General features: G+C 33.3%; 1 protein-coding gene and 1 long non-coding RNA gene across 2 annotated transcripts in view; both read left to right on the plus strand.

Moving 5' to 3' along the window:
- LOC309497510 overlaps positions 1-14303 on the plus strand; it is a 156990-nt gene that overhangs the window by 40155 nt on the left and 102532 nt on the right. The gene's annotated exons all lie outside the window — the stretch shown is intronic.
- The window catches only part of LOC309497354 (tripartite motif-containing protein 16-like), a 28512-nt gene continuing 20625 nt past the window's right edge, over positions 6417-14303 (plus strand). The window contains exon 1 of the mRNA XM_082167586.1: positions 6417-7045. Coding sequence (XP_082023712.1) covers positions 6476-7045 — 570 coding nt within the window. The 5' untranslated portion in view covers positions 6417-6475. The remainder of the gene's footprint in view (positions 7046-14303) is intronic.

The raw sequence follows: 14303 nt of genomic DNA on the forward strand, positions 1-14303 counted from the left end.
AATTCAATATGTATATTCTACATTTCATGGTGCAGTTAATATTACTAGGCAAACGTTACAGTAAATCCATGGTAAATGATGGGAATTTGTAGACGGAAAAGCCTTCTGACTGTATCGTTGAGCACAGTGTTTCTCCTGTTTGTCAGCGCCGTTTCATCTGCCTTTAAACTGGTTTAAATCACGGAGACATTTGTGTTCTTCACTGAGTTCAAGCGCTTCTCACTGGATCTCGTGACCGAGACCGATCAGAGTAATCGCATCTGCTCTAGTGACTAGACTCTAGTGCGCTGCCGTTTGGACTTTGAGCCGAGCGAATAAATGGTCCGTGTGGCGCGCGGTTCAAATGAGTTTCCTTCCGCTTTTGGCGCATAAACATTATCGCACATTTATAAACATTGTCGAACATTTATCGAACTCCTGATATCGTTTTATCGAGAAAAATTATATTGCGATAATTATCGTTTTATTGCCCAGCCCTAATTATAAATATAATCTATTGTTATGGAAATACCTGACATGGCTTGAAGAACACAGATAAATCAGATATCGTTGCAACCGTGTTTATTTTCTACAAAACATCTTTATCTGCATGTAACAGCGATCTCTGGAAGCATTGTTTATGCCAGGGAGTTCCTGGAATGTCACATGATATGTCTCTTCTTCATGTGTGCCATATATGGACTAAATGTTCATAGGGCGCCCTCAGGCTGCCAGTGTGAATTGAAAACACAGTACATCAGAGTATCCAGCACTCATAATGATTACATCGGCACATTTTGGGTATAAATTCAATAAATAGTATAATGAGCAACCTATGAGAATCTATTAATATTTCTCCAAATCTGCACATTTTTTAGCTAAAAATGGCCCTGAGGGACGTTGTTTTGTCAAGCGTTTTCATGACAACTGCACAGGCGTTTTTCTCTGAATAGGAACGGCTGATGCTCATAATGAAACAACTTAAGACATTACTGTCACTATACGTTTCTCAGAATAAAATAGTGGTTAGATACTGAAACTTGAATCTTAGATCTTTATATCATGTATAGTTTGTCAAGGTAATAACATTAAATCTAACAGTAACTTTGAACTATTTAAACAAAGAACAATTCAGTGCGTCGGCGTCCTCGTGCTGGCTAGCAGGTTAAGCAAATTATATTCTTTTATCTGTTAAATGCATATTTGAAATGTTTTGTGCATGTAATTTTAGCATGCATTTCTGGATTGCAATGTGGATTTATACATTTATTTTGCAGTCTGGACAGTGATGAAGAATGCCAGCCCAACCCCCCACCCTGGGGCGCTGTAAAGGGGGGGTAAACGATGACGATTCTCGGGGCCCATGACTAAGAGGGGGCCCAGAGAAGCCCCCAATAAAATTGTGGTGCTAAAAAAAAATATTTGATAGTAAAAATTATTAACTTTAAATACATGGATTTCTCGGCGACGTCATCACTGCATGCGCACGCAACCAGGAGGCAGAAAAGACCCGCGGCCTTCGTACCAGAGTAACGTTAAAGGGTTTAGGGTAGGCTAGTAGCATAGTGGTGGTGTTGTCGCTAAGTCAAAATGCTAATTATCATGTTAGACTAAGTTAGTAATGTAACAGCCAATGTTAGCAGTGCAGCATCTATAGAGCCCGAATTTGCTTTTATATAAGTTAACCTTGTTTACGTTACTTTACGACCTGCAACATTTCATGACTTCACACATATAACGTGGCGATAATATTAAAAAACGTACTCTCAGCAATGGTGAGATCTTGCCGGATCCCTACGCAATACATGACGATCTTTGGCTTGTGGATGACAAGTGGCCAGCAATTGTATGGCCTGATATTTATAATTATAATTTATTTTATTCGAAATCCATGTATACACTACTGTTCAAAAGTTTGGGGTTGGTAAGATTTTTATGTTTTTGAAAGCAGTCACTTGTGCTGAAAAATTCTGTAAAACAGGAATATTATGAAATATTATTGGAACATACATTTTAAAATGCATTCAAAAAGAAAACGTGTAATTTATCAAAGCTGAATTTTCAGCATCATTACTCCAGTCTTCAGTGTCACATGATCCTTCACAAATCATTCTAATATGATGATTTGATGCTCAAGAAACATTTCTGATAATTATCAATGTTGAAAACAGTTTTGCTGCTTCTTATTTTTGTGACATATTTTATTTAGGATTCTTTGATGAATAGAAAATTCAAAAGAACAGCATTTATTTGAATGTTTTCTTGTAGTATACTACACACTTGATATACTAAATGTCAAATTTGCGATCTAAATAGCTGTTTGAAAAAATAAACATGTATTTTTTTCACTGTTCATAACTGGCTGAGCAGTTAAACTCTAGTATGTGCTCATGACAGCACATAATCCACCGTCAAATCTTTGATTTACAGTAAGTAACGTTATATGTGTGCAGTCATGAAATGTTGCAGGTCGTAAAGTAACGTAAACAAGGTTAACTTATATAAAAGCAAATTCGGGCTCTAGATGCTGCACTGCTAACATTGACTATTACATTACTAACTTAGTCTAACATGATAATTCATACACGCATCACAGTATGTCCGGATTTTGATTCGTAAACAGTTGGACTTTTTACATAATGTTATATTAATATGAAACACAAACAAACAGATCCAACTCTGAAATTGCAGTTTATTATTGAGTCAACAAAAAATTACAAACAATGCGAAATCTACGTTAATTACAATGTTCTTTTATTCTTTTATTACAGAACTCGGCATAACAGATAGCGGTTTTTTTGCCTCCTGGATGCGCGCGTATCCGGTATTGTTTGTATACAAGAAACCCGTGTATTATTCTATTTGCTGTTTCCTGGTGTCAAATTTTTTTCTTTGTTTAGGAAACACAAACGTCCGTGGGCCCCTCTCCCCCTCTCGATTATCATAAAATGGTTCAGTCCGCCCAAATTGTATCCAGGCAACACAAAAAGCTTGACTTCACTTATACACAAATCACATTATACTAGCCTATTTATTCAAAGTCAACCTGGCTGCAAACGCAAGGTGAAATGGGGGGAAAAACAACAACAACGTGAAAATTCAACAGGGTTTAGCGTAACGTCAGAGAACGTCTAATTTCTAGTATGCACAAACAATAGTTTGGGTTTTCGCGCCGGCGGCAATGGATCAACATTCTAACAGAGAATGATTCTAATCAATCAGTCGAGAGGAGAGACATCATGGGGAAGTGTCGTTCGGTTCGGTGTACGCATTTTCAAACCGAACGGTTCGTTGGACCATTTTTCCTGCCGACCAAAATTTCATAATTTCAAATGTAGGCGTGGCAAGCGCGCTCATAATGTAAGAGACGCCGGCGCGACCACAACATTGTCCAACATCAAATGTGCAAACGTAATGTAAGCGGAACGAAACTGGGCTACTCGTTATTGTGTGGTTGAAGGACCGCTTATCAGTTTGGACCAGTGCTGCGCGAGCGATCTTGATCAAGCGACACTGTTACACAGCGGTAATATAAGTTGGGGATATTTTGGGGATATTTAATTTAATTTTATCAATCAATAAATTCCTTTTGAAACAAACTTTGTTTTATTATTTTAATTTAATACTGTGAAGCTGCTTTGATACAATCTGTATTGTGAAAAGCGCTATACAAATATACTTGACTTGACTTGACTTAAGAGATCCAATAAATAAATCATTTGAATTCGCCACAGAAGTAATAACATCGCTGTGAGATCTAGTGAGAAACATTCACATTTCTCCGTTTTTAACTGATCAAACAGCGCGTGGAAGCCAGGAAGAAACATTGTGCCATGAATTAACTATCCAGTGTCCACAGATCAGCAACATTCACCATGGATTTACTGTAGTAACACTAACTGCAACCATGTTAGTTTGGCAGGAATAGTAGGCTATAATGCTTTCAAGTAACATTACGTTGGTTTTATTTTGACATTATGAATACAATTGCTGCCCTCAAATGTTAATCTGAACTAAAAATAGACATTTGTTTATAACTACTACAATATTAGGTTACATTTCTTTTTTTTTCCAAGGAGCTGTTTTGTTTATGCTCCTAAGAAGAGTCTATTATAGCTCCATCAAAGTGTGTTAGTTTTAATAAATAAATAAAAAATAAAAAATTATCTGGCATTTATTTCTTTTTGCTGTATCGAAAACGTACCAAACCGTGACACAAGTGTATCGTATTGAACCGAACCGTGAATTTTGTGAACCGTTACACCCCTACTATCTATATCTCTCTTACCTATCTGTCTACCCCTCTGAAGCAATGGTTGAAGCAATTTGAATGCTGAGAAACTTTACTAAGACGATTTGAAAAGTTAGTTTATCTGTTTATTGTTATGAATGTTTGATATTTACCAAAAACATCACTTTGCAGTGTGTTGTTGAATGAGTTTTTTTATAATAAATGTATTTTTAATTAAAACATTTGTTAGTAATAGTCATTATTGGGATTTGATCTGGTGTTTTACGACTGCATAATGGGTGCGATGTAGGTCTTAATTTTAATTAAATTGGTCTTAAAAAGGTCTTAAAAAAGTCTTAAATTTGGGGTGATCAAACCTGGGGAAACCCTGGAAAGAGGCAAAGGGTCGACAGTATGTTACCCAATATTTCACAAGAAAAGGTGGGTTTGTAAGTAGGCCTAAATTGTTAGTGGACCGCCCGTGACAATGATCGTAGCCTACGGCACTTTTCTGTGCATACGCACGCTTTGTACATGAGGCCCCAGGTCTCTACGGTAGCATTTTTCGACAAGTTAGCACGTTTCGATAGAGCAGGGTGCAGCGGGTGCACGGCTTTGCCTCACATACATACAAATATAAATATATGTGAATACACTATATGACACATGTACAGCTATGCACAGTACATTATACAGTACTGAAGTAGTGCAGTATTACAGAGGACAAATTACGGGTGTGGACATGGGATGGAGTTCAATTGTCTGATTGACTTAAATATATGAGAATGATAGTCAAAATACCATAAACCATGATTTTATGTAAATTAATATGAAAAAAGTCTCAGCTGTGTTGGGGGCCCTGTCAAGATTCTTTTCATGGGGCCCAACATTTTGCACTTGTCATCTACATGGGGCTCCTCGGTACCAAAAATATCATCAATTAATGGTCCGGTAATGAAATTTGCCGCTTACCCTTCTCAAAATTGGTTATGATGAGGTCCAGATTTCAGGCCATTTCTTGGAACCTGCATCTTAGGATCCTGAGGATGATCGAGACAACTCAAGAAAAAAGGGAATTCAAGCCTACGACAGACTTTTCAAAATCAAGCCCCTGTACAACGACATCGTCTCGGCATGCAAAACATACTTCCATCCAGACAGACAGCTAGCAGTGGACGAGAGGATAGTGGCTTCAAGGGCACAAATCGGCATCAAGCATACATGAAAGACAAGCCGACCAAGTGGAGCTACAAACTCTACGTGCTGGCTGAGTGATTCTGCCTGTGGTTACACTTGAAACTACTTCATCTATGAAGGCAAATCTTCCCTGGCCACTGGAAAAGGGCTCAGTTATGATTCTATTATCCGCTCCTGGATCTGTCACTTCTCAGCAAAGGCTGAAATTACGGTGATGCAGTCCTTAGGCGTGTCAAGAATCCCGAAGGTGTTTGGGAAAGGCCCAGAATCCCGATTCCAGCAGCAGTGAAGGACTATAATAAATATATGGGAGGTGTGGACCTGTCCGATGCCATCATTGGGTACTATAATGTCCTGCACAAAACAACAAAATGGTACAAGCGGTGGTAAACTGTTTCATTCTCCACAAGCATCTCTCCAAATCTCAGAACAAAGTCCTCTCAGCCAGAAGGAACTTAGAGAAAGATTTAGACCACACAGTCCAGCACCTCAGATTCCCCAGAGCCATCCACATCTGCCACAGCAGCAGGTGAGCCATGTTGTCCAGAGTATGTGCTTTGTGCAAACTTTCAGGCCTCAAAGTAAAGACTCCTACGTACTGTACAAAGTGCAATGTCCTTGTGCTGGGTACCATCTAGAAACTGCTGTTTTTTGCACATTTTTCTCTAAAACTTTTAATTTATTTTATTGGAATTTATTATCTCATTTTGCTAATATATAACATGGGTCAAGTTAGGTGATAAAGTGTTCATTCTCTTGTCAAGTGTAACGCATAGTAAAAATAGTATTTTACAGGTAATAAGCCTGTTTTTGCACTTTGAATAATTGGAAACATGGAAACGTCAGAGAAGGCATTGCCTCCCTTCAGTTAATTGTGTTGTCTGCTTCTCTGTAATGTACATTCTTTGAGTCTGTTTGAGACTGACATCTAGTGGACGTTTTATTATCTTTTGCACACGTCACTCAAACACTGAACCAGGAAAACAGGAATCACATTATTCCAGGGAAACTGAAACTGAAGTGTAGTTGAGCTGTTGTGTGTTTTTGTCTCTGTCTTCATGCAGTAAAATGGCAGAAGCCAGAATTTCTCAGGATGAGTTCCTGTGTTCAGTGTGTCTGGATCTCCTGAAGGATCCAGTGACTATCCACTGTGGACACAGTTACTGTAAGATCTGTATTACAGACTGCTGGGATCAGGAGGATGAGAAGAGAGTCTACAGCTGTCCTCAGTGCAGACAGACCTTCAGGCCAAGACCAGCTTTAGCTAAAAACACCATTCTGGCTGAGATGGTGGAGAAACTGAAGAAGACTAAACTTGCTGCTGACTGTTACGCTGGAGCTGGAGATGTGCAGTGTGACGTCTGTACTGGAAGAAAACACAAAGCCGTCAAGTCCTGTCTGGTGTGTCTGAACTCTTACTGTCAGAATCACCTTGAACAACATGAGAGTTTGTTTAAAGGAAAGAGACACAATCTGACTGATGCCACTGGACGACTGCAGGAGATGATCTGCCAGAAACACGACAAGCTCCTCGAGGTTTTCTGCCGCACTGATCAGAAGTGTATATGTGTGCTGTGTATGGATGAACATAAAAACCACGACACTGTATCAGCGGCAGCACAGAGGACAGAGAATCAGGTATGAACTTACAACTAGGGCTGAACGATTTTGGAAAATAATCTAATTAAGTTGGCTGAGAGAGCCAACTTACTGATATTGTACTTAAACTTAATATTATTATTCTTCTTCTGAGACTAAAAAAATATAACTTTAATACAGCCTAGAGCTTTAACTCTACATACTCCAAACTCGGCTCAGACCTTCAGACTATTCTGACTCGGTATGCTATATCTTTTCTAACTGATCGGACTTACGGTTTTCCTAAAAATGACGATCAAAACTCGGAAAAACTCCCATTGACTTTTTCAAACTGACCAACCGACAAAAATTCAAATCTAAATCCCTTGAAGACTAAACCAAACTGCCGTTCTATATACTATATGAGCCATTGAGACTCATTTAAACTAATAAACTCATCTAAAATTTATTTTTTGTCGTTTTTCAAACATGTTTCTTTTTGTCTTTTTTGATACCTGACAGCAACTTTTTTTGGTATTTTTTCAAACTTCACAGCAACTTTTTTCTTTTGTCGTTTTTCAAACATGACAGACACTCTTTTTTTGTCTTTTTTGATACCTGACAGCAACTTTTTGTGGTATTTTTTCAAACTTCACAGCAACTTTTATTTTTTGTCGTTTTTCAAACATGACAGAAACTCTTTTTTTGTCTTTTTTGATACCTGACAGCAACTTTTTTTGGTATTTTTTCAAACTTCACAGCAACTTTTATTTTTTTTCGTTTTTCAAACATGACAGAAACTCTTTTTTTGTCTTTTTTGATACCTGACAGCAACTTTTTTTGGTATTTTTTCAAACTTCACAGCAACTTTTATTTTTTGTCGTTTTTCAAACATGACAGAAACTCTTTTTTTGTCTTTTTTGATACCTGACAGCAACTTTTTTTGGTATTTTTTCAAACTTCACAGCAACTTTTATTTTTTGTCGTTTTTCAAACATGACAGAAACTCTTTTTTTGTCTTTTTTGATACCTGACAGCAACTTTTTGTGGTATTTTTTCAAACTTCACAGCAACTTTTATTTTTTGTCGTTTTTCAAACATGACAGAAACTCTTTTTTTGTCTTTTTTGATACCTGACAGCAACTTTTTTTGGTATTTTTTCAAACTTCACAGCAACTTTTATTTTTTGTCGTTTTTCAAACATGACAGAAACTCTTTTTTTGTCTTTTTTGATACCTGACAGCAACTTTTTTTGGTATTTTTTCAAACTTCACAGCAACTTTTATTTTTTTTCGTTTTTCAAACATGACAGAAACTCTTTTTTTGTCTTTTTTGATACCTGACAGCAACTTTTTTTGGTATTTTTTCAAACTTCACAGCAACTTTTATTTTTTTTCGTTTTTCAAACATGACAGAAACTCTTTTTTTGTCTTTTTTGATACCTGACAGCAACTTTTTTTGGTATTTTTTCAAACTTCACAGCAACTTTTATTTTTTGTCGTTTTTCAAACATGACAGAAACTCTTTTTTTGTCTTTTTTGATACCTGACAGCAACTTTTTGTGGTATTTTTTCAAACTTCAAAACAACTTTTATTTTTTGTCGTTTTTCAAACATGACAGAAACTCTTTTTTTGTCTTTTTTGATACCTGACAGCAACTTTTTGTGGTATTTTTTCAAACTTCACAGCAACTTTTATTTTTTGTCGTTTTTCAAACATGACAGAAACTCTTTTTTTGTCTTTTTTGATACCTGACAGCAACTTTTTGTGGTATTTTTTCAAACTTCACAGCAACTTTTATTTTTTGTCGTTTTTCAAACATGACAGAAACTCTTTTTTTGTCTTTTTTGATACCTGACAGCAACTTTTTTTGGTATTTTTTCAAACTTCACAGCAACTTTTATTTTTTTTCGTTTTTCAAACATGACAGAAACTCTTTTTTTGTCTTTTTTGATACCTGACAGCAACTTTTTGTGGTATTTTTTCAAACTTCACAGCAACTTTTATTTTTTGTCGTTTTTCAAACATGACAGAAACTCTTTTTTTGTCTTTTTTGATACCTGACAGCAACTTTTTTTGGTATTTTTTCAAACTTCACAGCAACTTTTATTTTTTGTCGTTTTTCAAACATGACAGAAACTCTTTTTTTGTCTTTTTTGATACCTGACAGCAACTTTATTTGGTATTTTTTCAAACTTCACAGCAACTTTTATTTTTTGTCGTTTTTCAAACATGACAGAAACTCTTTTTTTGTCTTTTTTGATACCTGACAGCAACTTTTTGTGGTATTTTTTCAAACTTCACAGCAACTTTTATTTTTTTTCGTTTTTCAAACATGACAGAAACTCTTTTTTTGTCTTTTTTGATACCTGACAGCAACTTTTTTTGGTATTTTTTCAAACTTCACAGCAACTTTTATTTTTTGTCGTTTTTCAAACATGACAGAAACTCTTTTTTTGTCTTTTTTGATACCTGACAGCAACTTTTTTTGGTATTTTTTCAAACTTCAAAACAACTTTGATTTTTTGTCGTTTTTCAAACATGACAGAAACTCTTTTTTTGTCTTTTTTGATACCTGACAGCAACTTTTTGTGGTATTTTTTCAAACTTCACAGCAACTTTTATTTTTTGTCGTTTTTCAAACATGACAGAAACTCTTTTTTTGTCTTTTTTGATACCTGACAGTAACTTTTTTTGGTATTTTTTCAAACTTCACAGCAACTTTTATTTTTTGTCGTTTTTCAAACATGACAGAAACTCTTTTTTTGTCTTTTTTGATACCTGACAGCAACTTTTTTTGGTATTTTTTCAAACTTCACAGCAACTTTTATTTTTTGTCGTTTTTCAAACATGACAGAAACTCTTTTTTTGTCTTTTTTGATACCTGACAGCAACTTTTTTTGGTATTTTTTCAAACTTCAAAACAACTTTTATTTTTTGTCGTTTTTCAAACATGACAGAAACTCTTTTTTTGTCTTTTTTGATACCTGACAGCAACTTTTTTTGGTATTTTTTCAAACTTCAAAACAACTTTGATTTTTTGTCGTTTTTCAAACATGACAGAAACTCTTTTTTTGTCTTTTTTGATACCTGACAGCAACTTTTTGTGGTATTTTTTCAAACTTCACAGCAACTTTTATTTTTTGTCGTTTTTCAAACATGACAGAAACTCTTTTTTTGTCTTTTTTGATACCTGACAGTAACTTTTTTTGGTATTTTTTCAAACTTCACAGCAACTCTTTTTTTGTCTTTTTTGATACCTGACAGCAACTTTTTTTGGTATTTTTTCAAACTTCACAGCAACTTTTATTTTTTGTCGTTTTTCAAACATGACAGAAACTCTTTTTTTGTCTTTTTTGATACCTGACAGCAACTTTTTTTGGTATTTTTTCAAACTTCAAAACAACTTTTATCTTTTTTGATACCTGACAGCAACTTTTTGTGGTATTTTTTCAAACTTCACAGCAACTTTTATTTTTTGTCGTTTTTCAAACATGACAGAAACGCTTTTTTGTCTTTTTTGATACCTGACAGCAACTTTTTGTGGTATTTTTTCAAACTTCACAGCAACTTTTATTTTTTGTCGTTTTTCAAACATGACAGAAACTCTTTTTTTGTCTTTTTTGATACCTGACAGCAACTTTTTTTGGTATTTTTTCAAACTTCACAGCAACTTTTATTTTTTGTCGTTTTTCAAACATGACAGAAACTCTTTTTTTGTCTTTTTTGATACCTGACAGTAACTTTTTTTGGTATTTTTTCAAACTTCACAGCAACTTTTATTTTTTGTCGTTTTTCAAACATGACAGAAACTCTTTTTTTGTCTTTTTTGATACCTGACAGCAACTTTTTGTGGTATTTTTTCAAACTTCACAGCAACTTTTATTTTTTGTCGTTTTTCAAACATGACAGAAACTCTTTTTTTGTCTTTTTTGATACCTGACAGCAACTTTTTTTGGTATTTTTTCAAACTTCACAGCAACTTTTATTTTTTGTCGTTTTTCAAACATGACAGAAACTCTTTTTTTGTCTTTTTTGATACCTGACAGCAACTTTTTTTGGTATTTTTTCAAACTTCAAAACAACTTTTATTTTTTGTCGTTTTTCAAACATGACAGAAACTCTTTTTTTGTCTTTTTTGATACCTGACAGCAACTTTTTGTGGTATTTTTTCAAACTTCACAGCAACTTTTATTTTTTGTCGTTTTTCAAACATGACAGAAACTCTTTTTTTGTCTTTTTTGATACCTGACAGCAACTTTTTTTGGTATTTTTTCAAACTTCAAAACAACTTTTATTTTTTGTCGTTTTTCAAACATGACAGAAACTCTTTTTTTGTCTTTTTTGATACCTGACAGCAACTTTTTTTGGTATTTTTTCAAACTTCACAGCAACTTTTATTTTTTGTCGTTTTTCAAACATGACAGAAACTCTTTTTTTGTCTTTTTTGATACCTGACAGCAACTTTTTTTGGTATTTTTTCAAACTTCACAGCAACTTTTATTTTTTGTCGTTTTTCAAACATGACAGAAACTCTTTTTTTGTCTTTTTTGATACCTGACAGCAACTTTTTTTGGTATTTTTTCAAACTTCAAAACAACTTTTATTTTTTGTCGTTTTTCAAACATGTTTCTTTTTGTCTTTTTTGATACCTGACAGCAACTTTTTTTGGTATTTTTTCAAACTTCACAGCAACTTTTTTTTTTTGTCGTTTTTCAAACATGACAGAAACTCTTTTTTTGTCTTTTTTGATACCTGACAGCAACTTTTTTTGGTATTTTTTCAAACTTCACAGCAACTTTTATTTTTTGTCGTTTTTCAAACATGACAGAAACTCTTTTTTTGTCTTTTTTGATACCTGACAGCAACTTTTTGTGGTATTTTTTCAAACTTCACAGCAACTTTTATTTTTTGTCGTTTTTCAAACATGACAGAAACTCTTTTTTTGTCTTTTTTGATACCTGACAGCAACTTTTTTTGGTATTTTTTCAAACTTCAAAACAACTTTTATTTTTTGTCGTTTTTCAAACATGACAGAAACTCTTTTTTTGTCTTTTTTGATACCTGACAGCAACTTTTTTTGGTATTTTTTCAAACTTCACAGCAACTTTTATTTTTTGTCGTTTTTCAAACATGACAGAAACTCTTTTTTTGTCTTTTTTGATACCTGACAGCAACTTTTTTTGGTATTTTTTCAAACTTCACAGCAACTTTTATTTTTTGTCGTTTTTCAAACATGACAGAAACTCTTTTTTTGTCTTTTTTGATACCTGACAGCAACTTTTTTTGGTATTTTTTCAAACTTCAAAACAACTTTTATTTTTTGTCGTTTTTCAAACATGTTTCTTTTTGTCTTTTTTGATACCTGACAGCAACTTTTTTTGGTATTTTTTCAAACTTCACAGCAACTTTTTTTTTTTGTCGTTTTTCAAACATGACAGAAACTCTTTTTTTGTCTTTTTTGATACCTGACAGCAACTTTTTGTGGTATTTTTTCAAACTTCACAGCAACTTTTATTTTTTGTCGTTTTTCAAACATGACAGAAACTCTTTTTTTGTCTTTTTTGATACCTGACAGCAACTTTTTTTGGTATTTTTTCAAACTTCACAGCAACTTTTATTTTTTGTCGTTTTTCAAACATGACAGAAACTCTTTTTTTGTCTTTTTTGATACCTGACAGCAACTTTTTTTGGTATTTTTTCAAACTTCAAAACAACTTTTATTTTTTGTCGTTTTTCAAACATGACAGAAACTCTTTTTTTGTCTTTTTTGATACCTGACAGCAACTTTTTGTGGTATTTTTTCAAACTTCACAGCAACTTTTATTTTTTGTCGTTTTTCAAACATGACAGAAACTCTTTTTTTGTCTTTTTTGATACCTGACAGTAACTTTTTTTGGTATTTTTTCAAACTTCAAAACAACTTTTATTTTTTGTCGTTTTTCAAACATGTTTCTTTTTGTCTTTTTTGATACCTGACAGCAACTTTTTTTGGTATTTTTTCAAACTTCACAGCAACTTTTTTTTTTTTTCGTTTTTCAAACATGACAGAAACTCTTTTTTTGTCTTTTTTGATACCTGACAGCAACTTTTTTTGGTATTTTTTCAAACTTCAAAACAACTTTTATTTTTTGTCGTTTTTCAAACATGTTTCTTTTTGTCTTTTTTGATACCTGACAGCAACTTTTTTTGGTATTTTTTCAAACTTCACAGCAACTTTTATTTTTTGTCGTTTTTCAAACATGACAGAAACTCTTTTTTTGTCTTTTTTGATACCTGACAGCAACTTTTTTTGGTATTTTTTCAAACTTCAAAACAACTTTTATTTTTTGTCGTTTTTCAAACATGACAGAAACTCTTTTTTTGTCTTTTTTGATACCTGACAGCAACTTTTTGTGGTATTTTTTCAAACTTCACAGCAACTTTTATTTTTTGTCGTTTTTCAAACATGACAGAAACTCTTTTTTTGTCTTTTTTGATACCTGACAGTAACTTTTTTTGGTATTTTTTCAAACTTCAAAACAACTTTTATTTTTTGTCGTTTTTCAAACATGTTTCTTTTTGTCTTTTTTGATACCTGACAGCAACTTTTTTTGGTATTTTTTCAAACTTCAAAACAACTTTTATTTTTTGTCGTTTTTCAAACATGTTTCTTTTTGTCTTTTTTGATACCTGACAGCAACTTTTTTTGGTATTTTTTCAAACTTCACAGCAACTTTTTTTTTTTGTCGTTTTTCAAACATGACAGAAACTCTTTTTTTGTCTTTTTTGATACCTGACAGCAACTTTTTTTGGTATTTTTTCAAACTTCACAGCAACTTTTATTTTTTTGTCGTTTTTCAAACCTGACAGAAACTCTTTTTTTGGTATTTTTTTCTGGAAACATTTAAAAAAAAAAAAAAAAAAAAAGTCTAAGAATTTGTTCAAAAAGCCTGAAATAGTCTTAGTTTCTTCAAGAAGCCCAGTCTTGGGAGCAGAGTTTCTTCAGAAAGTCAAAAAAAAAATAATATTAAACTATTAAACTTCAAACTAAATTAAACTTCAAACTAAATTAAACTTCAAACTAATTTAAACTTTAAACTTCAAACTAATTTAAACTTTAAACTAATTTAAACTTCAAACTACTAAATTTACTTCATTTAAACTAATAAACTCATCTATCTACTTCAAACTAAATTAAACTTCAAACTAAATTAAACTTCAAACTAAATTAATACAGCCTAGAGCTTTAACTCTACATACTCCAAACTCGGCTCAGACCTTCAGACTATTCTGACTCGGTATGCTATATCTTTTCTAACTGATCGGACTTACGGTT

The sequence above is a fragment of the Leuciscus leuciscus genome (assembly GCF_965113295.1).
Source record: "Leuciscus leuciscus genome assembly, chromosome: 4".
Lineage (NCBI taxonomy): Eukaryota > Metazoa > Chordata > Actinopteri > Cypriniformes > Leuciscidae > Leuciscus > Leuciscus leuciscus.